The 20,132-nt window shown below is 48.5% G+C and overlaps 8 protein-coding genes across 11 annotated transcripts; 4 read left to right on the forward strand and 4 right to left on the reverse strand.

Annotated features, from left to right (window-relative positions):
- The first annotated feature begins 99 nt into the window (after nucleotides 1–99).
- Nucleotides 100–1,581, forward strand: FOIG_04184 (uncharacterized protein). The gene has a single exon (XM_031202311.1). The coding sequence runs from the start codon at nucleotides 546–548 to the stop codon at nucleotides 924–926; it is 381 nt and encodes a 126-aa protein (XP_031067758.1). The 5' UTR covers nucleotides 100–545; the 3' UTR covers nucleotides 927–1,581.
- Nucleotides 1,582–1,919: 338 nt separating this feature from the next.
- On the reverse strand, nucleotides 1,920–4,622 carry FOIG_04185 (uncharacterized protein). 2 transcript variants are annotated; one of them, XM_031202312.1, is made up of 3 exons: nucleotides 2,752–4,622; nucleotides 2,338–2,515; nucleotides 1,920–2,282 (listed from the first exon to the last, which is right to left on the reverse strand). In XM_031202312.1, exons 1-2 carry the CDS (start codon nucleotides 4,413–4,415, stop codon nucleotides 2,356–2,358), a joined length of 1,824 nt encoding a protein of 607 aa, XP_031067759.1. In that variant the 5' UTR covers nucleotides 4,416–4,622; the 3' UTR covers nucleotides 1,920–2,282; nucleotides 2,338–2,355. The 2 variants fall into 2 exon arrangements, with proteins under 2 accessions (XP_031067759.1, XP_031067760.1); XM_031202313.1 differs by having other exon boundaries at nucleotides 2,338–4,622.
- Nucleotides 4,623–5,771: 1,149 nt separating this feature from the next.
- On the forward strand, nucleotides 5,772–9,326 carry FOIG_04186 (DNA ligase 4). The gene is made up of 2 exons (XM_031202314.1): nucleotides 5,772–6,090; nucleotides 6,145–9,326. Exons 1-2 carry the CDS (start codon nucleotides 6,008–6,010, stop codon nucleotides 9,014–9,016), a joined length of 2,955 nt encoding a protein of 984 aa, XP_031067761.1. The 5' UTR covers nucleotides 5,772–6,007; the 3' UTR covers nucleotides 9,017–9,326.
- FOIG_04187 (uracil phosphoribosyltransferase) lies at nucleotides 6,199–10,193 on the reverse strand. Its single transcript, XM_031202315.1, has 3 exons — nucleotides 9,707–10,193; nucleotides 9,560–9,659; nucleotides 6,199–9,510 (listed from the first exon to the last, which is right to left on the reverse strand). Exons 1-3 carry the CDS (start codon nucleotides 9,884–9,886, stop codon nucleotides 9,104–9,106), a joined length of 687 nt encoding a protein of 228 aa, XP_031067762.1. The 5' UTR covers nucleotides 9,887–10,193; the 3' UTR covers nucleotides 6,199–9,103.
- Nucleotides 10,194–10,524: 331 nt separating this feature from the next.
- On the forward strand, nucleotides 10,525–12,836 carry FOIG_04188 (uncharacterized protein). 2 transcript variants are annotated; one of them, XM_031202317.1, is made up of 2 exons: nucleotides 10,525–12,579; nucleotides 12,632–12,836. In XM_031202317.1, the coding sequence occupies exon 1, from the start codon at nucleotides 10,796–10,798 to the stop codon at nucleotides 12,248–12,250; it is 1,455 nt and encodes a 484-aa protein (XP_031067764.1). In that variant the 5' UTR covers nucleotides 10,525–10,795; the 3' UTR covers nucleotides 12,251–12,579; nucleotides 12,632–12,836. The 2 variants fall into 2 exon arrangements, with proteins under 2 accessions (XP_031067764.1, XP_031067763.1); XM_031202316.1 differs by having other exon boundaries at nucleotides 10,525–12,836.
- A 185-nt stretch (nucleotides 12,837–13,021) lies between these two features.
- On the forward strand, nucleotides 13,022–16,117 carry FOIG_04189 (uncharacterized protein; the record flags this gene model as incomplete). The annotated part of the gene is made up of 2 exons (XM_031202318.1): nucleotides 13,022–15,457; nucleotides 15,507–16,117. The coding sequence occupies exons 1-2, from the start codon at nucleotides 13,144–13,146 to the stop codon at nucleotides 16,115–16,117; spliced, it is 2,925 nt and encodes a 974-aa protein (XP_031067765.1). The 5' UTR covers nucleotides 13,022–13,143.
- Nucleotides 16,118–16,120: 3 nt separating this feature from the next.
- Nucleotides 16,121–17,429, reverse strand: FOIG_04190 (glutathione S-transferase). The gene is made up of 2 exons (XM_031202319.1): nucleotides 16,572–17,429; nucleotides 16,121–16,511 (listed from the first exon to the last, which is right to left on the reverse strand). The coding sequence occupies exons 1-2, from the start codon at nucleotides 17,160–17,162 to the stop codon at nucleotides 16,317–16,319; spliced, it is 786 nt and encodes a 261-aa protein (XP_031067766.1). The 5' UTR covers nucleotides 17,163–17,429; the 3' UTR covers nucleotides 16,121–16,316.
- A 305-nt stretch (nucleotides 17,430–17,734) lies between these two features.
- FOIG_04191 (uncharacterized protein) lies at nucleotides 17,735–20,002 on the reverse strand. Of its 2 annotated transcripts, XM_031202320.1 has the most exons (3): nucleotides 19,259–19,990; nucleotides 18,826–19,181; nucleotides 17,735–18,772 (listed from the first exon to the last, which is right to left on the reverse strand). In XM_031202320.1, exons 1-3 carry the CDS (start codon nucleotides 19,457–19,459, stop codon nucleotides 18,184–18,186), a joined length of 1,146 nt encoding a protein of 381 aa, XP_031067767.1. In that variant the 5' UTR covers nucleotides 19,460–19,990; the 3' UTR covers nucleotides 17,735–18,183. The 2 variants fall into 2 exon arrangements, with proteins under 2 accessions (XP_031067767.1, XP_031067768.1); XM_031202321.1 differs by having other exon boundaries at nucleotides 18,826–20,002.
- Between the last annotated feature and the right edge of the window lie 130 nt (nucleotides 20,003–20,132).

Below are 20,132 nucleotides of genomic sequence, written 5' to 3' on the forward strand. Positions count from 1 at the left end.
GTTCCATTATCGGTGGACCAGGTGACATCAGTGGTTCACGTGGGTGGAGCGGGATGAAGGCCCATTGCTCACTGATAATCAGTTTTTGGAGAAGATAACCAATGGTGAGATCTTACCTTGACCACGCGAGCATAATTTTGAGTAATCGAGATCATGGGGGTTTTTTCTTTCTGGATGATCTCCAAATATGCATTTGACTCTTCACGTGTGCTTACCTACCTGTAGCTAAGGAACTCTACTTTAACCTCTACTGACTCGCATTTCCACGGCCCTCATTTTCACCTGAGGATTCAACAGATCCATCGTTAAAGAAGTAGACCCGACTTCCGTACCGTTGTTTCAACAGGCGGTGACGGCTCGCGACGACCCGTCCAATGCGATAACTCAAATTTCAAGCTTATTGGTATAAGCCTGAACCGAGCATGTACTTCAACCGACTTCATTGTACTGTGAATTCATAGCAAGTTTAGGCTATAGACTATCGTATTCCATCTCTTCCTTCGAGAGCGACGTGCTCCTGCTATGATGTTCCCTCCCGTTCGTTAATGGCCGAGTGGCCCATACTGAACAGCCGACCAAACCGAGAATCTCTTGGCCCAAAGTCAACTTCAAACCGTCATGCTAGATCCATTTTCGCCGGAATAAGAATGACAGATTGGTGTCACAGAAGGGTTTGTGGTTCGCTATTCATGCGCGGAGCAACCGCCGCACGTTGCTTTCGGCATAAGTGGACGGCTGTCAAACAGTTCGTTCGGGGAAAGTTGCTACACATGAGCCTGTTACTAACAATGATCCTCAAACGGAGCAGAAGCGCAAACCGTTTAAACAATCAGAAGGTTCGCAGCTGGCGTCTGAACCACGAACGACAAACTACCACCCTTCATCTCTACCGACAACCCGAAGATGCTGACCATGATGTGTCCTGAGACTCAAACGACTTGCCTCAAGCTCAGCTACCAGGACCATCGTTATGCTTCTCGTTCTCTGGGCTTGCTCATGCTACTCAACGGGCGCGCACAAAATAACAAGGCCCCCAGAACGACATCTCAATAGCCCACATGTGCGGTTACGTTTTATTCCTAAATCTTTGCGGATGTTATGGCGGGCTCCTTTTCGAAACATCCTGCCCCCAAGTATACCAAGAAATCCACCGAATCAATGATCCAGATGCCTGGACAACAGAGGGTCTAAACGAGCTCCCCTTCACTCTCCCCGATCGTTGTGTTGCTAGTTGGCACAACACACGGATAATTCTGACACATGGCGTTTGTTGCCCTCGATGGTGGTTCGAATGCCCTTCCATTGTGGTTCCTCGATACCCTTATTTCTACCACCCGGACAACAGACAAGGTTGAGAGAGAGAGACAAATAGAGAGCGTTTATACGATAAAATGAAGTCAATTTAGAAGGCCTAGCTCAAGCTGAAGGTGGAGGATGTATTTCTATGAGTGCGACGCACGGAAAGGATGACAACTGCCAAAGCTGTCAGGAGTTGGTTGTATTCTGATACCTATACCCTCAATCTATGAATTATATCATGCGACTTTATAATGTGCCTTGAAGACACTGCCATCGTTTGCTGATGGACGCTTGAATCAAGACTGATAGCTTACGCATGCAGAGCCGGTATTAGAGCTCTTCCGTTTCGTACAACATCTTCTGAGGGGTATTGATGCACCTCAAGGAATAAGATTGACTGGATTGGTCCTGTCCCTTCTCTGTCAAAGAATACTCAAGTCTGACCCGCTGCGCTCTGGTAACTCCGAGTACCTTGGGTTAGCGTTTTAAAAAGGAGGGGATGATGCCAGACTTGGAAAGGGGGATGTTGTGGCCGTGAGATACGACGTTGGCATCCTCGTATGCAGTGTAAAGATGGAGACACGGATGGTGTTAACAGGTAGATTCTAGTATCCAGATCCATCAAGTCTAATCTCAATTTAATATGTAAATCTCTATAACACTATCAAGAATTTAGTCAAGAACACCATTTTCTTTAATTCATAAATTTAGGTAACTTTATTATAGCTTGCTTTGTTCTCAGGCTTTTGACACCCTTCAGTAAAGGGCTGGTGCGCTTGGTAAGGTTTGTTCATAAATGCTATACTCAAATCCACTGCCACTCACAAATTAATCACGCCCACTCCTTTGCCAATACTTGGGTATCACTAATGCAAATGTTCCCGCCATTCAACCTCATAAGCGGCCCTTGGGGAGAAAAGGCATCTCGGGCCTTATAACAGGGATGCCAAAATAAGCCCATCAAAAAGCTTCCTGAGCTTATGCTAAATTTCCATTAGCCTTTTTGTCGTTTAGAATCGAGGTCTTGAGTATTCTTACCTGCCCGCAGCGTGTCCGTCACACCTTAAGCTTGATCTTTTGCTGCTTGGATCTCTTCTTCTTTTTTCTAAGTGTAAGGATATGTCTTCTTTGTACGACTCGCACCAGCCAGTTGTAAATCATCTCTCTCATGAGAATCAAGATGGTCGCTACAACAGTCGGAACGGCGCAGGCCCAGCTACAATGTTGTTAGTATTGTGCATTACTTCGGAAGTATTGCGCTGTAAACAGCCCAGCCCAAGAAAACAAGCGCCAGGGAGCAAGAAAACTTCTGACTCTTGACCAAGGTGCCAGAATAACTAGTCTCAGGGCAGACTAAGTTATCCCGGATTTACCTCAAGTCTTTTCGTCATTTAGGATAGAGGTCCCAAGTTTTCTCGTCTCCCCTGTACATTGGATGAAATGAATACTTACAAATACCAAATACCATGGTGGATTTCGGGGAACCCCTCTTCCGCGAAGTTCTGTCCGAAAAATCCTGTTATGAATGTCAAAGGGAGGAAAATGATGGTCACAGTGGTAAGCTGCTTCATCGATTCATTCTGGTGGGCTGATATGGTGTTGAAGATAAGGTTGATAAGGTTGTCGGATGATTGTTTGAGTTGTTGTAGAGCTTCAGTTATCATAATACAGTGATCGAGCACATCGCCTAGGTATGTGTGGGTCATGGGAGTGACAATAACACCAGTTGAAGGGTTCTCCAGTGCCTGCATGGCTTGATCGTGGGTCATATGTGTCTTGTGATCCCGCAGAACATTGACCAGGTTGTCAATAGGGTTGAGGAAGCTCAGCATTTTGTTGATCTCACTAATGCATATATACAGCTTTTTGCTTTGACTGATACTCGGCGAGGTGAGCACATCTAGCTCAATGTCGGCAATAATGTCTGTGTAAATAGACGTCAAAGGTATGGCAAGGTCGATGATGGCGTCGATAATGCCCTGACATAACAGGGACGCGTCATTGGACTCGCGAAGAATAGTGCCCGGGGTACTCAGACGGGTGACAATGGGCCGCTCAATATCTCCCGCTGAGACCTCGAAGAAAGAGATGACCGTGTTATCTGATGTTAGAAATATGGAGACCTGCTCTGCCGAAACGGCCATCTGATATGGCGTAAGGGATGAATGGCTCTCCATGAATTCTGTTCGTGCCTCATTTCCCGAGGCGTGATAACGCTGTAATGTCCTTATCATGCCCGTCTCTTGCAGGTCTGCTGTAATAGGGTCCTGTGGTCGTAGCGAGGTCTCAAAGTTCTTCTCGGGGTCGGCCGCCCTGCGAGTATTCCAAAGCTGCCTCACTGAGCCCCTCAAAGCGCCGAGCGTCTTACTAGAGTATGTGCTGGTTGTGCTGGTTGTGTCATCTTCATCGTCTACCAGGTGGACGAGCTTCTGCAGGGTCATGACGATGAAAGCGTGGTTGGGATACCAATCAGCTTTCGTCCGGTTCCTAATCTGCATCATGTCCTCCAGAGCAAGCTTGTGAAGACCCTTCTTGTTGCCGATTGCCTGAATAACGTCCCAACTGAGTCCATTGACGTTGATCCATCGGCATTTGGCCCATTCTTCCTTTGGCTGTTCAAGGAAGTCGATGAAATTCACATTATCGAAGTGTCGCTTAACCATTTTTTCTTGCGAAAAGTCGATTACAGAAATCTCACAGGGTGCTTGAAGTGCAGGCATTGAAGCATGACCTCCATCGGGAAGCTTTGGGTCATAACCAGGCTCGGAGCCAGGCTGCCAACCAGGGCGATCGCCAAAGGCAGTGTCGAACTCATCATAATCCTCCACCGTCTTGAACGTTGGGGCGCGAGTCATTCGGCGTCGCAATATCGAGGGTGAAAATGTCATTTCGCGATGGACCTCTGTATCGGAACGCACTGGCCGCATAGGCTCAGCCTTGGGCGGGGAGAGGTTCTGTGTGTTGAGGGTGAGGTTGTAGCGGACATGCTGATCCTTCTCGTCAGATACGTTGGTGTTGGAAGAATGGCTTTGGCGACTGCTCTGCTCTATATCGTCCTGGGGCTGCATCGTATTATCGTGCTCCGCTGGGACAGCGAAGTCTCGTGATGTTGACATGGATGGGAAGATGCCCTGCTGAAAGGCAGAGGCGAGAAGTAGAGTATATATTGCAGCCAGTCGAACGAGCGCGTAGAATAAAAGTAACTTTTAAAGCTGCAGAAAGCCCTATCAGCGCAGCTGAGAGAGATGGAATGAAAAGGATCAGGTCCAGTTCGAGTTACCTAAGACTCGCATAAAAATAAATTCAAGGGTGCTCGATTCCTCATGGATGGGTCGCGGCGTCAGGATGCAGGGGAAGTTCAGCCCGTCAGCACCAATTTCAGTGGTCGGTTTAGGGGAGTAGGGGGTTGTTTCTCAATGGAGCTTTCAACCATTCAACTCGTATATCGCAGCCGCTGTTGAATAACCCGACCCTTAGTGTGTTCGAAAGGTCCAGACTTTGATGGGCAGAAGCCGATTACCCGTCCCTGGTCCATCGAAGAATGCCATCGTCTATTATGACGTCCTGACGATGTCTTTCACGATGAATCTCCACGCCAATCGCTGATGAGCAGTCTCATTCTCAAAGGCCAAGCTTTCACAACAAGCTTCTTATCCACATTTTTCCGCCTCGGCATAGAACAACACAGAATAAATCAAGGTCGAATACGACCGCACTTTATCCATTTGTGTACGATAGAAATGATTGATCATGAGTCTCTCAAAGACCCGAAACAATAGTCTACAGATATAACTGTTTCAGAGACCGCAATGACCACCGGACGATTTCTTAACACAATTTATAAAAATGCAAGGTTCGGGAAAAGCGGCCAGTAGCACTGCATCAATAGGTCACGATCTTGGCTTTAATAGACAAAAATTCGATGCTGAAGGCTAACAATAGAGCACTCCTTAAGAAGTCAACTAAAGAAGGATCGGTAAACTTATGAATTTCAAGTCAGGCGCTTCCAAACTTATAAACACAATAAGAGATTTACATTCTTTTTATTAAACTTTTTCTAATATTATACAAGCTCATTAATTACCTTATATTGGACCCCTCTTAATAGCTCCCTCCAGGAATTATCATCAGACAATGGATATCATTTGTTAGTTTAACGTCATGTTTCTTGACATTGCATACTTAGGTAGTACGAGGGCCAACGTCGTATTTCACAACCACAACATTACCCGTTCCACTTCTAGCATCATACCCCTCGGCTATCATGAAGCAGCTTTCAGAGGATCTTCTCCTTTCCAATTCGGTTATTGAAGGCACTCGGAGTTACCAGCGGATCACACTTCAATGTTTCCATCTCATCTGTTATGATCATGTTGAGACACGCTTCAGGTGCTGACATAACGAGAATCACAGGTTAAGCTTGGGCCCCTCAATTGCCTCTGTAGCCTAGTAAAGTTACAGGCAGCAACCACCAACGCCCCAGTTGGAGCTTCTGCCCAGGCCATAGCTTATTCACGGTTAATCTGACTTGAGCAGTTGAACAAAGAAAATGGCACATCTCTTTGTTTGAAAGAAACATCACGCATCTCATTTCGATGATTTATTTCGTCCTTCTTCTTCATCATCATTGTCGCAGTTTCGAAACGGCCTTCTCAATACATGTCTACTTTGCAACCGCCTAGCTTACAACTAGAGTAAACAAAACATCATGTCGCAAACTGATGAGGCACAGCATGAAGACGAGATCCAGTATGGCATCGTGGGCATGACCCGCGAAGAGCTGGAGGAAAAGTGAGCAATTCTTAATCCGTCAAGAATTCGATCTTCATACTGAACTTGCGCAAGTTTTCCGAATCGCCCAAAGAATCACTCAAAGACGCTCATCTTCTCGGAACTGTTTCGAGAAGTCTTCAACCCCCTCAATGAGAATAAGAAGCAGAATGCCATCGGTGCAGGCCCTAGAAAGGGATTCCGTGGTGTGAACAAGCTTTCTCCTCATGAACAGCGTAGGCACATCATTGAGCGCTTCATCACTCGATGGCGCAAAGAAGTTGGTCCTGATTTCTATCCCGCTTTGCGTCTGATCCTGCCAGACAAAGACCGTGACCGTGGAGTTTACGGACTCAAAGAAAACACAATTGGAAAGTTGCTCGTTAAGCTTATGAAAATCGACAAAAACTCCGAAGATGGCTACAACCTGTTGCATTGGAAGCTACCAGGTCAGACGACAGCGTCGCGCCTGGCTGGTGACTTTGCAGGACGATGTTTTGAAGTCATCTCAAAGCGGCCAATGCGCACCGATGTTGGGAATATGACCATTGCAGAAGTCAATGAGCAGCTTGACAAACTCGCTGCTTCAACAGGAGAGTCAGAGAATCTGCACGTCTTTGAGACTTTCTACAATCGCATGAATTCAGAAGAGCTCATGTGGCTCATTCGGATCGTCCTCAAGCAGATGAAAGTCGGGGCCACGGAGAAGACTTTCCTTGACTTGTGGCATCCAGACGGAGATGCTCTATTTAGTGTGTCCTCAAGTTTAAGACGTGTTTGCTGGGAGCTGCATGACCCAGAAACCCGCCTTGAGCAGGAGGAAACTGGAGTTGCTTTGATGCAATGTTTCCAACCACAGCTCGCCCAATTTCAGATGCCTGCATCATTTCAAAAAATGATCGAGCTTCTTCGACCAACCGAGGAAGACCCCGAATTCTGGATCGAGGAAAAGCTGGACGGTGAGCGTATGCAAGTTCATATGGTCCAAGACAAGAGCCACCCGGGTGGCAAAAGGTTCTGTTTTTGGTCACGAAAAGCCAAAGATTACACATATCTCTACGGCGATGGTCTTCAAGACGAGAACTCAAGTCTGACCAGACATTTGAAAAACGCATTTGCATCTGGAGTAAAAAACTTGATCCTGGACGGCGAAATGATCACCTGGGATATGGGTGTCGACAAGATAGTGCCTTTTGGCACCCTCAAAACAGCTGCGCTTTCGGAACAGAAGAATAAGTCTGATACAGACTCAGCTGGCCACAGGCCATTGTTCCGCGTTTTTGATATCCTTTACCTGAACAACAAGCCCCTAACTCAATATACCCTGCGGGATCGACATCGAGCTTTGGTAAAGGCTATCAAGCCTGTTCATCGCCGACTTGAAATTCACAGTCACGACAAGGCAACGAGTGCCGACGCAATCGAGCCTCTTCTCCGTGAGGTCGTCGCTAATGCTTCTGAAGGCCTTGTGCTGAAGAACCCGCGATCTATGTACCGCCTCAACAGTCGAAATGATGACTGGCTCAAGGTCAAACCTGAATACATGTCCGAGTTTGGCGAGTCCCTCGACTGTGTCATTATTGGTGGCTACTATGGTTCAGGGAAACGAGGTGGCATGCTATCAAGCTTTCTGTGTGGACTGCGTGTTACGCAGAATCATATCCAAGCTGGCGCCAACCCCGAGAAATGTTTCAGTTTCTTCAAAGTCGGTGGCGGTTTCCGTGCAGAAGACTATGCGGAGATTCGGCATCGAACAGAAGGCAAGTGGATTGAGTGGGATCAGAAGAATCCGCCATCAAAGTACATCGAACTTGGAGGAGGAGAGCTTAGACAGTATGAGAGACCGGATGTCTGGATTCGACCTAAAGACTCTGTTGTTGTTTCTGTGAAAGCAGCCAGTGTTGGACCTTCAGATCAATTCGCTCGAGGCTTCACACTAAGATTCCCACGATTCAGACGACTTCGACTGGACCGAACCTGGGATACAGCCCTCTCCCTTGAAGAGTTCCAGGAGTTGAAGGAGCGAGTTGATGAAGAGTCAAAGGAGAAGGCGATGACGGTTGAGGACAGGAAGCGGCGCAACCCCAAGCGAGTGAAGAGAGAGCTGACCATTGCTGGAGAAGACGCGACTGTAGCTGAGTTCAAGGGAGAGATGACAAACCTTTTCGAGGGACTGGACTTCTGCGTGCTTTCAGAAGCGCTCCGACCTTATAAAAAGACCAAGGCCCAGCTTGAGGCCATCATCAAGGAGAATGGCGGCACAGTCCTCCAACGAGCCGTACCAGGGACCAACATGGTTCTGATAGCCGACAAGAAGGTGGTAAAGGTGGCGAGCCTCATTAAAGGAGGGGCCGTTGACATTATCCGCCCCAAATGGATAAGAGATTGTCTTGAACAGGAATTGGGAGCGTTTCTTTTGCCATTTGAACCGCCGCATCTGTTTCACGCCACTGATGCATTACACCGAGCGGCAGAAGATAACACAGATCAGTTTGGGGACAGCTACGCGCGGGATCTTTCCATCGAAGAACTCAGAGAGCTAATGCAAGACATGCCTAATATTGAGGACGGCACGCAATTTGACAAGAATGAGTTTCTCCAACAGCTTGAGGAACATGGGAAAGACTTAGGACGATCAAGGAGCTTTACCTTTCGACGTTGTGTGGTGCTGTTTCATGCCGTGGAAGCTGGCGACAACAAGATTTCGAGGCTAAAGCACCTTGTCAAGTACGGCGGGGGTAATGTTACAGATGACACCGATGATCTGTCTGTGACACATGTGGTGATCCAAGGCGACGACCCGATGCAAGTGGGCGAGGCCGCTGATATGGTACGAAAAGAGCTGAGCTCAAGGCGCGTGCAACCAAGATTAGTGACAGGGAAATGGATTGACGAGTGCTGGAACGAGAGCACATTACTTGACGAGGAGCAGTTTGTAATTCCTTGAGGAATATGGGGGTACTTATGATGTATACTATCTAACCTATACGTTAATGCAATGAGAATACAACGCCCAAAACCTGTAAATGTGCACTCATTTGCCGATGGTTAAGAACAACCTGTCACCAACATCTCCCAGACCAGGCTTCAGCATACCATCCTTGGTCAACTCTTTGTCCACTGCAGCAATCCAAACCTCACATCCCTCGGGCCACTCGGCAGCGACTCTCTGAACACCCTCGTCAGCTCCAATAACGGCGAGAACAATGATTCTCTTTGCGCCCCATTCACGAAGCGTCTGGATGGCGGCGGCGCAGGTCCCGCCGGTTGCAATAACAGGATCGACCAAGATAGCAAGGCTACTAGCGTTGCTGTTGGAGGAGTCACCTGGAATTTGCTGGGGAAGATTGTTGTAGTACTCGACTGGGTCGAGAGTAGACGGCTCACGGTACATGCCCAGATGATGAACTGGAACTGGGATAGGGAGCATGGTTTGCACAGCTGGGGTGGTCAGTTTAGGCAATATGAGTGAAGTGGCAGCTGGACTAACCGTCAACCATGCCAAGACCTGATCGCAGAATGGGAACCAGACACATGGTACTTGGTTGCACTGTTGTGGAAGTGAACTGGAAGCCCAAAGGCGTCTCATCCTGTTCATGGTTAGTGAAGCTTCGAAAGTACCCATCATGCGTCATACCTGAGTCCCTTCCGTAGCTTCCAAAGACGAAGCAAGAGCTTCACAAGAGACAATCAGAGAGATCTCATGAATCAGTGATTTGACCTCTCTAGGGCTGTTGGCCTTTGAGCGAAGCTGGCTCAGCTTTGCCCGTAGACACGGGTGCTGAGAGACATGGACGTTTGAAGGCAACGAAGACATTATGAGTCAAGTACGAAAGCACAGATTATTTCACAAAAGTAAAGAATCTACGAGGAGACGATGAAGCATCACAAGATGAGATGCTGGGACGAAGCCAAGGAGAGAGAAGAAGGAGAAGAAAGAAAGAATCAGAAAGAAAAAGGAGACGGAGGGGGTTTTGTATGTGAGCGAGAGCAAGCAGTGTAAGGTATTTACTTGGAGACACGTTGAGCACTGTACCTGTACCTGTGCCTAGCTGTACAGTAGCTGTTTATCAGTTTGTTGGTACTACGTGAGATTGGATAATCCAATCGTCGTTCCAAGAGAGATCACAAGGACAATGAATGATAGTCGAGGCGGGCGGTAGCGTATGTCGGCGGGGTTAGAGCTTAAGCTACAGGGGAATGCTCGGAGGAGGGCGGGGTGCGATAAGATAAGACGGAGCTCACCGCTGTCAGTGATAGGAGCTACATTGAAACGCGGTGAGGACTCAACATTCAGATATTCATGTTTGTTGTTAGTAAGTACTTTCTTGGGCATCAATTGAATCTTATTGGACAAGATACAAACTATCATCCTGTTTTCTCTATCACCCCGTGTCTTGTTATCTCTTTCTTATATATACCCTGGCTCTCCTCTCAACTCAAAAGACTCCACAGCAAACGCCTCCACAATATGAAATCAAAACGCCAGTCATCCTTTGTGGCAGAGCTCGGGATGTTTCTTTCCTTTAATGCCGTCATATCCGACGAATCTAGCCACAAACTATGCCATCAAACCTTAGACATCGTAATTTAACAACAGCAAGAGCTTCTTCCATTCAAATAAAATGTCTTGTTACCACAAACTGCGTCGGCATAGCACGTTGCGATCTCTGACTTGAAGTGACTGACTGTTCGAATACCTCAACGATAACGCGACAATCAAACCATGGCTGGCGAATCGGCCGCTCAAAATCGACAATCGAGTTCTGGAGCGTACAATGCGCCAAACGACTATGCTGAGCTCGGCGACATAACTCAGCAACCGATTCAAATGGAGACCCCTGGCGAAACCACCAAACCAACAGCTCAATCGGCAAGGCGGGCAGAGCGATACGATTCCGGTACATACGACGTTCCACAAGACTACAGCAACCTCGATGAGACAGAATCTATTCCTCCGCTACAAGAGCTCTCGCCATGTCCTACCCAAGGCCAACCGCGAGGACACGCCAACTTTGTCCGCTCTGATACCGCCGTCGAACCAGAGCCTATAGCACAAGAGGCAGCGCAGAAGAAGACGTCAGAATTGCTCACAAGCCTTTACACGCATTCGTATCTCGTGCTATTCGCGATCCTTGGAGTATTAGCGCGTCTGGGCTTGACTGCGTTGACGCGCTATAGCGGCACTCCCGTTATCTTCAACACGATATGGGCCAATTTTAGTGGAAGTGCTGTTATGGGATTTCTGGCGGAGGATCGCAAACTCTTCCGCAACGAGTGGGGAACTCCGACCTACGACGAAGTCATCAAGCGGGCCAAACAAAAGCAAAAAGATGAAGCCAATGGATCTGGTTCAAGTCAGCAGATGGATGTAGATCTGGACGCAGCGAAGCGAGCGCATCTTGCGACCAAGAAGACGATTCCCTTGTACATCGGATTGGCAACGGGCTTCTGCGGGAGTTTCACGACCTTTTCGAGTTTCATCAAGGATGTATTCTTGGCCTTGTCTAATGAGCTGAAGACGCCTGGGTGGTCAGAGTCGCCGACGAGTCGCAATGGGGGCTATTCCTTCATGGCGATGCTGGCCGTCATCATCACCACTGTGTCGTTATCACTTTCTGGCTTATTCCTAGGCGCCCACCTGGCTATTGGCCTCGAGCGCGTTACGCCATCGATTCCCTTCTCGTTGAGTCGACGGGTGCTTGATCCCTTGGGCGTGCTTCTTGGCTGGGGCTGCTGGCTTGGTGCAGTACTCCTCGCCATATTCCCACCACATAATGCCTGGCGTGGTCAAGCCCTCTTCGCGCTGGTCTTTGGACCATTGGGTTGTCTACTACGCTTCTACCTGTCTCTGTACCTCAACGGAAAGATGAAAACATTTCCTCTCGGAACATTCACTGCCAATGTATTTGGCACTGTGATCCTAGGCATGTCGTGGGATCTCGCACACGTGCCGGTTGGTGGAGTCATCGGTTGCCAGGTGCTGGAGGGCATGGAAGATGGTTTCTGTGGATGTTTGACGACCATTTCAACGTGGGTTGCTGAACTTAGCACTCTGAGGCGACGAAGTGCATGGATTTATGGCACGGCCAGCGTTGTGACGGCTTTAGTATTGATGATCGCGGTCATGGGCGGATTACGATGGAGCGATGGGTATAGCAAATTGCTATGCACAGTATAGAGACGAATACACCTGGCTAAAGATGCAGTTGGCCATTCCTTCAGAAACACGGGTTAGAGAGGCGGGCATCTCCAATGCGGAAGAAGCCAAAAAAAAAAAAAAAAATACCGCTTTACCAAGAAGAAAGCCGAGTGCTGATAGTCTTAGGATTCCATATGACAATTCCTTCATGGTAGTGATCTTGTACGGCCATGATAATGTGGGGGATGATGAAGGCAACTCTGACAACGATTCTTAGAGTACAATTACCCTTGCAGCCTCGCCGACGACAACAAGTTCCTTGATGGTCTTATTCGCGACATTGAAGTTCCTGTCAATGCCCTCAGGAGGTAATGAAACTTCTGACAGTAAAACAGGGTGCTAAAATTAACTGGTCTAAAGATCTACTACAATACACTAAACTTACCTAAGTCTTTTCATCACTCAGGATAAAGGTCCTAAGTTTTCTTGCCTCCGGCAGTTGGTGGATATTCTTGGCTTGGCACCTCTGCTCACCTCAGCCGCATCCTTGTTCTCGATCCTTAGCTTCGCAGCTTTGTCTCAGGCTAGGCCAATGGCAAAGGCCAGAGAGGATTAACCCCTGCTATCGGATTCAGCCCTATACCTGGATGGGCGCCACTCTGTTTTATATTCGCAGCGGTAAACGATTATCATTGGGGGGTCCTTGAGTCCTACTGGGCTGTGCTAGGTTTTGTTGGTCTGTTTTTAGATATGCATATAATATCTTGAGGCTCGGCTGCCCTTGATGATAAGTGGGAGTCTATATTGTCTGTTCTTCTCATCCATTCTCGATTGATTTCCGCAGCAAATAGTGACTTGTTTCCTCCATGTCTCGACAATAGTTTATTCACTCCTCACTTGTCCCAAAGGAGGGTTCTAGAGTCACCATCGCCATGTACTCTCACCAGGCTGGCGTCAACGCGCGCTACGAGCCTCAAGCCACAGACGATGTGTCTTGGGACGCCAGTTCAGAGAAGTTCCCCCCCGGCAGGAAAAGGACCTTCTATCGCCCTACAGCTTTACGATGGTACTTTATCATCGGCCAGATAGCCCTTCTCATGGCTGTCATGGGACTGGTCATCTGGGCACTGATAGAAATGCCCAACTCAGATGGAACAGCAAAGATCATCCACAAGAGAAGCCACAATGGCAACCCTAATTTCCCACGAGACGATACAGCGATGACCCCTGAAGTAGCAAGGCAAACAAGACTCGCAACGACCTACATCGTGAGCGACGTGTCTACTGTCGTTACTGTACCAGGCACGACAGGAAAATATACCACCACGATCGAGACCACGGAGTACAGTACGCACTGGGATCTTACCACGACAGTAAAGGACGGCACGACCATGACGAGCGTAGACTATACTGTGATCCCAACAAAGGTCATCACCGAGGTCGTCACCACCAGGCCGGGAGAGGCAACAAAATCCGTTTTCACAAGTATCAGTGTGGGCTACTCAGTCGTCTATCCCTCAGGCTCTGATTCTGCTGCCCCCGGTACTATCAGCTACACGGAAGCTATAACGGTTACCCAGGCTTATTCGCTTCCTGGTGCAGTCACCACGTATACGTCTACTCTGGAGGGAGATAGGACAGAGACTATTTACACCACTATCGTAGAGGATGGCGAGACAAATACTCTGTCGCATGTAATCACCGAGGCGGCTCCTACTCAATACGAGAGTGTGGGAGAGACGACAGCATCCGCTAGTACCTACGTCTCATACGGTAAAATCACCATTACTTCTGTCTACACAGACCAGAAGCCTATTGGCAAGCCCAAGCCGACAGAAAAGGCGAAGCCCACGGTTATTGATGTCGTCACTGTCGAAGACGACCACACAGTGAAGAAAGTCGAGAAGCTGGACCCGACAACCTATGTCACCAAGGTCAAGGATATCGAGACGGTTGAGGTAGTTGTTTCTCAGGAAGGCGAAACATTTGTCAGCGAGATCGAAGCTTTCGAGACCACAGTTGACATCGTTGAGACTGGAGTTGATGGACTGCTTACGACTAACCAAGTAGTCTCAACTAAAGCCGCATCGTTGGCAACAATTACTAAGTCTGCTTCACCTACGACAATCATATCGACCAAGTCAGCCGACAAACTCAAGACTGTAACCTCCGAACGAACAGACTCATCGACTATAATTTCAACAATCAAAGGAAAGACGAGAACATACGAAAAAACCACCACAATCGCTCCCACCGGTACCGATGATGCATCAGAAGCTGGAGCAACTGGCGGAGTAGTCAAGACTGTGGTTACAGTATATGAGCTCGATGCTGGAAAGTACTTCCTGGGAAAATTTCTTCCCCCCATTCTCGCAGTTATGCTGTCGATTCCTGCGCGAGTCATTGACTACAACGCCCAACTCTTTCAGCCCTTCCACGCCTTGAATAGAGTCGACGGTGCTATGGGACCAGAGTCGATGAACCTTCACTTCGGCGGTTGGTCAGGAATTATAGAGCCTTTCAATGGTCTTGTCGATGGTCATCCCGTGCCATTCATCACAATGCTTGTCGTTTTGTTTTCCGCCCTTCTGACACCTCTGGCAGTCGAGGCTATTGGTTTCAAGATGCATGGCCAGTGCAAGATCAACGCTTATGAGGGTTGTGCTCCAGCCCTGGGTGTCTCATCATTATCGTCACGCATCCTCCTTGCAGTTTTAGGGGTAATGGTCTTGTTGCTATGCGGTTTACTATTCTTCCTTCGAAAGTTCCACACTGGGGTATACGCAAACCCTTGGAGTGTTGCAGGAGTCGCATCGCTGGCCTCGAATAGAGATGTCAGACCGCAGCAAGACTCTGAGCGAAGAATAGAAAAAGAGATGGCAGAGAAGCGATACGGCTTTGGATTCTTTGAGAACCGTGCAGGCCAGACTGAGTACGGCATTGTTCTCTACGACGACGCCGGGGAGAACCTTCAGCATAATCATCCGCTATCAGAGTCGAGTTCTGTGGACGCACAGGCAGTCAGTAGGGGGCGAAGAAACCCATTCGTCGTGCTAGGTCTCGCGTGGCGTTTGGTGTTTTTGCTGTTCCTGCTTGGGTTGATGGTGTTCCTGCTTTACTACCACCTCACACTTGACAAGTCATCATCATTCAAGAACTTCATGAATAGCCAGACTTTTGGTGTTCGATTCTTGTTTGCCGCTTTCGGAGTTATTATCTCGTTTAGCTGGACAGCCTTCTTTATCAGTAAGTTTCCCCGAGATATTGCTTTCGAGCTAAGGCTAATTATATACAGCTATCGCTATGGTTGTGCCATATCAGGTCATGTCGCATGGCCCTCAGTCAGCATCCAACTCGGTTTTGCTCACGAGACCTACCAACCCTTTTTCAGGCTTCTGGTCTGCCTTCAAGCATGGGCAAATCTTCCCTGGCCTAGTTGCGCTAATGGCCATATTTTCTGAGTTCATGCCCATTCTTCTCGCCAACATCCCTTACTCGCTATCACAAGTGCGCGTCTCACACGATATCTGCGCACGACTTTCTGTTGGAATTTTGGCTCTGATGGCAATTACCATCCTACTCAGCTTCATTGTCCGCTGGCCTGATATGCCGGTAGATCCTCGCTCCATCGCTGGAGCCATGTACTACGTGAGCGAGAGCAACATGGTAGATCACTTTAGTGGCATGGCGGACATGGATGGGGATGAGCGTAAGCAGCGTATTCGAGAATTGGGAGGGACATATTTGTATGGAGAGCTGACGACGCGAACGGGTGAGAAGAGACCTGCTGTGGAGTGGGATGATCATACGCTGGGCGTTGATCCTTCGGTGTCGCAGCGGAGGAAAGATAATATCCAAGTCAGGCATGACAGCATTGATACAGGATATTATGGACATCAGTCATGATTTATGAAGTCATTATAAATGGGAGGGGGGGCATACAATACACGGTTTGGGCTGGGTAAATGGAATGGAAACTTGGGTATTCTATGGAGCATTCTGGAGTCTTTGTCAGGCAACAAAAACATGTTACATTTTTGAACTTCTTCGACTTGAATGTGACAGGGTGGCTTTTCTGTCAGACTTGCAAATCCTTGACTTTTGCCTACTCCTCCTCCAACTCAGGGTAATATCGCCAGATTCCTTCGGAGTACTTCCTGCGCCTGTCACTCTTAAGATATTTGCTAATGTTGGGCCTCTCCTTGACAGCGTCATATAACTTGAAAACGCCGTCGTATTCGCCAGACTTCTTCAATGCCTCAGTAGACTTGGGGAAGGCAAACTTGGTACCATCGACAGCCTGGTGGGTGGTCAGCAACTTGAAGAAGAACTTGACGGTCACTGTGTAAATGTCACTCACCTGAAAAAGTACGAGGTCTGCATAGGTCAAGCTGTCGCCATATAGCCATGGCCCCTCACCACTGGTTTTGGCATCAAGCACTCGCTGCATGTACTTGAAATACTTGGGGAGGCGCTCCTTGATGAAATACTTGGACTTTTTCTTGGACTCCTCCTTCTGGTCCTCATAATAGAGACTAATGGCAATAGGATGATGAGTATCATGGAGTTCATTGACAAGGCCATCCAGGATCGTCAAAACAATCTCATTGAGATGATACACACCGTTTCCTTCTTTGGGCGCTAGACCAACCCTCGGAGCGACGTATAGAAGAATGTTGGGCGTCTGAGAAATGAGAAGATCGCCGTGCTTGAGAGCTGGCGGAGCTAGAGCAGGCGGGTTATGCTCATCGCCAATGTTGTCTGTGGAAGTAAGACTCTTGACAGCGTTCATGCCCTTCTCTATGTGCTGTGCAACGTCTGAGTATGGAACACCAGCTTCTTCGAACACGAGGCGGACGAATTCGCCGCGACCGGGAATGACTGGCCAGTAGATGAGCTCATAGGGAGCATCGTCATCAGTTTTCACACGCTTGGGATCTGGCTGAGACATGGTGGTGATGCTTATCTAGGGGTGTTGATGTGAGAATTCAAAGATGAAAGTGAGGAGAGCTGGAGTCCTTAGAGAAATGATGTTACATAAACACGACGGTCTCAAGGAAGGAAGCTCAGTTCAGCTCACCTGCATCGGAGCGGGATGCGGGATCGGCTGCGGAGGAGTGGGGTTCATCCTTTGCGAGCCAGCCTCTCAATGCAAACAATAATCAATCCTATGTGTCAAGATGATGTAAGCATTATTTTATTATGCATTGTTATTAAAAGTCTCTCATAGCTGGAGCTATACGTCCTTTCTGGCTCCTCTGCTGATACTCACTGCTCATTCCCATTGTGTCATGCTTGGCTGAGAATAGATATGTAGGACCCGGAGCTGAAGCCGGACGGCACGGCGCGGACGGGGTGGGGATGAATGGAATAGGCCGGGTCGGAGCTTAACATGAGATCATGTACAAAACGTCAGTAGTTTGATGTCACTATTTGGTTCACATGTCGTATGATGCCAAGTGTCTATTTGCCCATCCATCGCACTGAATGATTTGATCTCGTGTTGCTGACGTTGAGGGCATAGCCAGGAATAAATACTTGTCTTCACAAGACACCTAACTCCATTGCGACATGGACAAAATCTCCGATTTCTTGGCTTGACGTCTAATACAATCAAGCTTTACCCATGCAATTTGACTTTCAGCTAATTAAAATTCCTGTGGTCGTGAAATGTCAATTGGCTAGAGAAGCATACGGCCAAGTTCCAGAAGTTGCCTTTTTCGCTATGGCTAGACCCGTCTTCTATGCACTCGACGGTAGATGAGGATGTCGTTCAGCTTTGCAATAGGGATCAATAATTGGGCAAAACGAAAAATTTTTAATCATGTCGTGCTAAGTATAGCAAAGTTCTGTTTGAATCCTTTTTTGGTGCCTAGACCTTTACCCATGATGCCCATTCCTGCTTCGTAAAGCTTATCCAAATCCCACCCAAGTTTCAAGAACGCCAATATATGTCAAATTATCATGCCTCGTCAATTTGTAGGCCAAGACCTAGGTTGTGGTCTCGGTGGCCACGTGTCCATCTCGAGTGACGACGCTCCACTATCTGAGCTCTTTTGTCGTCTAGCATCGTTGTATCCCCCTTCAATATCGATATGGTCGTCTTGTATCCTGACTCCCTTGGAGTTTCGTTGTAAACTATCGGTCCAGTTTCGGGAGTTCTTCTTGGGGCCGGTGACGACTGTGACAACACCTGGAGCTGTGCCGGGTGGGTAGGCATGAGAGTTCGTCTTGTTGTAGTAGCTGCTGCTCTTGGATCGAAACATGTTTCGGAATAGGGGTCGAAGGGCTGGTACACTGCCGCAGATGACTCCAAGGTTGGCCTCTACGGCAGTCCAGATCCAAAGGTGGAAGCCCTGCCAGGTGACATCGTAGGTTTCATCGGTAACATAATGGGTGTAGTATGCGCGCATGGAGGCCGCGAAGACAACGACGAGGCCGAGAGAGAAGACGACAATGAGGGCCATTCGTTGGGAGAAAGGCAGTTTTAGGTGGAAGAGTGTTTGTAAAGGAAGGGCGCAGACAAGGAGATCAGTGATGACAGTGGTGATGGCTTGGCTCCTAAAAGACATACAGTTAGTGATTATCAGGAATAACTCGAGATAGTGACTTACAGTACACTAGGTCCCTCAGGACGGCAACTGTCACCTCCGTCCAGCTTCCAGTATGCAGAGGTTGGGTTGCATTGTGTCCAAAGAACAATAAGGAAAATGAAGATGAGCGAGGTGACAAGAATCAGTGAGGCATAAGTCAAACGACGAAGCCAAGATTTGGCCGGGGCAATACGGAGATACGAGACGAGGATAGAGTTCTTCGCCAGGCCCGAGGAAAATAGAAAGAGTGTCTGAGCAGCGAGTGAAACCTTTCGACCATTTTCCGCCTGAGACTTCTTGAGATCCCAGACATGGATATTCCAGCCGTAGAGCTGAGCTGCAAGAATGACACAGACAGTAACACCAATACCAAACACCTGGAAGTCCCACAAGTCAGCATTGGAGATGATCATCGTGGGTTGCACATGCAGCCGAGGTTGGGAGGAATATTTACCATGGCAGCCAGCATCAGCCAGTCATCGAGTCCATGCTTGTTCACCTTGAATATGCGGACGTACAAACGGGCCATGAGTGTCAGAATGGCAACAGACATGATAGTGACCTCGACAATGAGCAGTGTAGGCCCACGATGAACGGGGTTGTCATAGTTTGGCGGGGGCCATGAGGCCACCACCTCCAGCGGTGGATTGCGCATATTGTCTGTCACTGGTATCGTGAAATCAGATGCACAAGACGATCAAGAAGAGAGAGGCCCGCGGCAGCGGGTGTCAGAAGAAGAGGGAGCATGATTATAACTACTCTAGTGAGCTGAGAGCAAAGACGGTTCGCCGTTCGCCTCCGCGTCGACCCGCCTCCACGCATGGAACCGTAAAGGGCAACTTGACACCCTTGAGATCCTCGTCGTTAAGCCCAAGAGCCCAAGCCAAGACCCAAGAGTGGATTATACCGTACCTTGCTTGCGAGCCTGCGGCTTCGCGTGACGGCGGGTTCCTGGTGATGGCTAATGGCTTACAGAAGGGAATGGGAGGGCTCGCGCTAGAAGACACCATCGTCAGTGGTCGAATGCAAGAGCCAGGGGACCCTAGTTTAGCGGCTTGAAAAAAAATATCTCCAGAGCAAGGGCTCAGTGAGAGACAGGCACTAAAGAAATGGAAATGGCGTCCGGGCTTCGGGGGAAACCCACGGATTTTGACATTCAGTTACCTCCTCTGGACCAAGCTGCCGGGGCTAGCGCTGGGGCCGGAGGGGTCTTAGGGCCTTAGGCTATTCGAGGTTTGGCTTCCGGGCGGGGCAGATCCACAGAGCAGCCGAGGCTTTTTACCTCAAAGAGTCGATTATCATTGAACGATCAGAGCCCGGGATGTCAC

Source organism: Fusarium odoratissimum, assembly GCF_000260195.1.
Source record: "Fusarium odoratissimum NRRL 54006 unplaced genomic scaffold supercont1.5, whole genome shotgun sequence".
NCBI lineage: Eukaryota > Fungi > Ascomycota > Sordariomycetes > Hypocreales > Nectriaceae > Fusarium > Fusarium odoratissimum.

Bases quoted from the DNA above. Each gene is read 5' to 3' on its own strand.
- FOIG_04186 (XM_031202314.1), top strand. From the start codon at position 6,008: ATGTCGCAAACTGATGAGGCACAGCATGAAGACGAGATCCAGTATGGC. The intron at 6,091-6,144 runs GTGAGCAATTCT...AACTTGCGCAAG, and splicing joins CGCGAAGAGCTGGAGGAAAA to TTTTCCGAATCGCCCAAAGA.
- FOIG_04185 (XM_031202312.1), bottom strand. From the start codon at position 4,415: ATGTCAACATCACGAGACTTCGCTGTCCCAGCGGAGCACGATAATACG. The intron at 2,516-2,751 runs GTAAGTATTCAT...ACAACATTGTAG, and splicing joins CACCATGGTATTTGGTATTT to CTGGGCCTGCGCCGTTCCGA.
- FOIG_04188 (XM_031202316.1), top strand. From the start codon at position 10,796: ATGGCTGGCGAATCGGCCGCTCAAAATCGACAATCGAGTTCTGGAGCG.
- FOIG_04190 (XM_031202319.1), bottom strand. From the start codon at position 17,162: ATGTCTCAGCCAGATCCCAAGCGTGTGAAAACTGATGACGATGCTCCC. The intron at 16,512-16,571 runs GTGAGTGACATT...ACCACCCACCAG, and splicing joins CAGACCTCGTACTTTTTCAG to GCTGTCGATGGTACCAAGTT.
- FOIG_04187 (XM_031202315.1), bottom strand. From the start codon at position 9,886: ATGTCTTCGTTGCCTTCAAACGTCCATGTCTCTCAGCACCCGTGTCTA. The intron at 9,660-9,706 runs GTATGACGCATG...AACCATGAACAG, and splicing joins AAGCTACGGAAGGGACTCAG to GATGAGACGCCTTTGGGCTT. The intron at 9,511-9,559 runs GTTAGTCCAGCT...TGACCACCCCAG, and splicing joins AGGTCTTGGCATGGTTGACG to CTGTGCAAACCATGCTCCCT.
- FOIG_04184 (XM_031202311.1), top strand. From the start codon at position 546: ATGGCCGAGTGGCCCATACTGAACAGCCGACCAAACCGAGAATCTCTT.
- FOIG_04191 (XM_031202320.1), bottom strand. From the start codon at position 19,459: ATGCGCAATCCACCGCTGGAGGTGGTGGCCTCATGGCCCCCGCCAAAC. The intron at 19,182-19,258 runs GTAAATATTCCT...TGGGACTTCCAG, and splicing joins GGCTGATGCTGGCTGCCATG to GTGTTTGGTATTGGTGTTAC. The intron at 18,773-18,825 runs GTAAGTCACTAT...TATGTCTTTTAG, and splicing joins CCTGAGGGACCTAGTGTACT to GAGCCAAGCCATCACCACTG.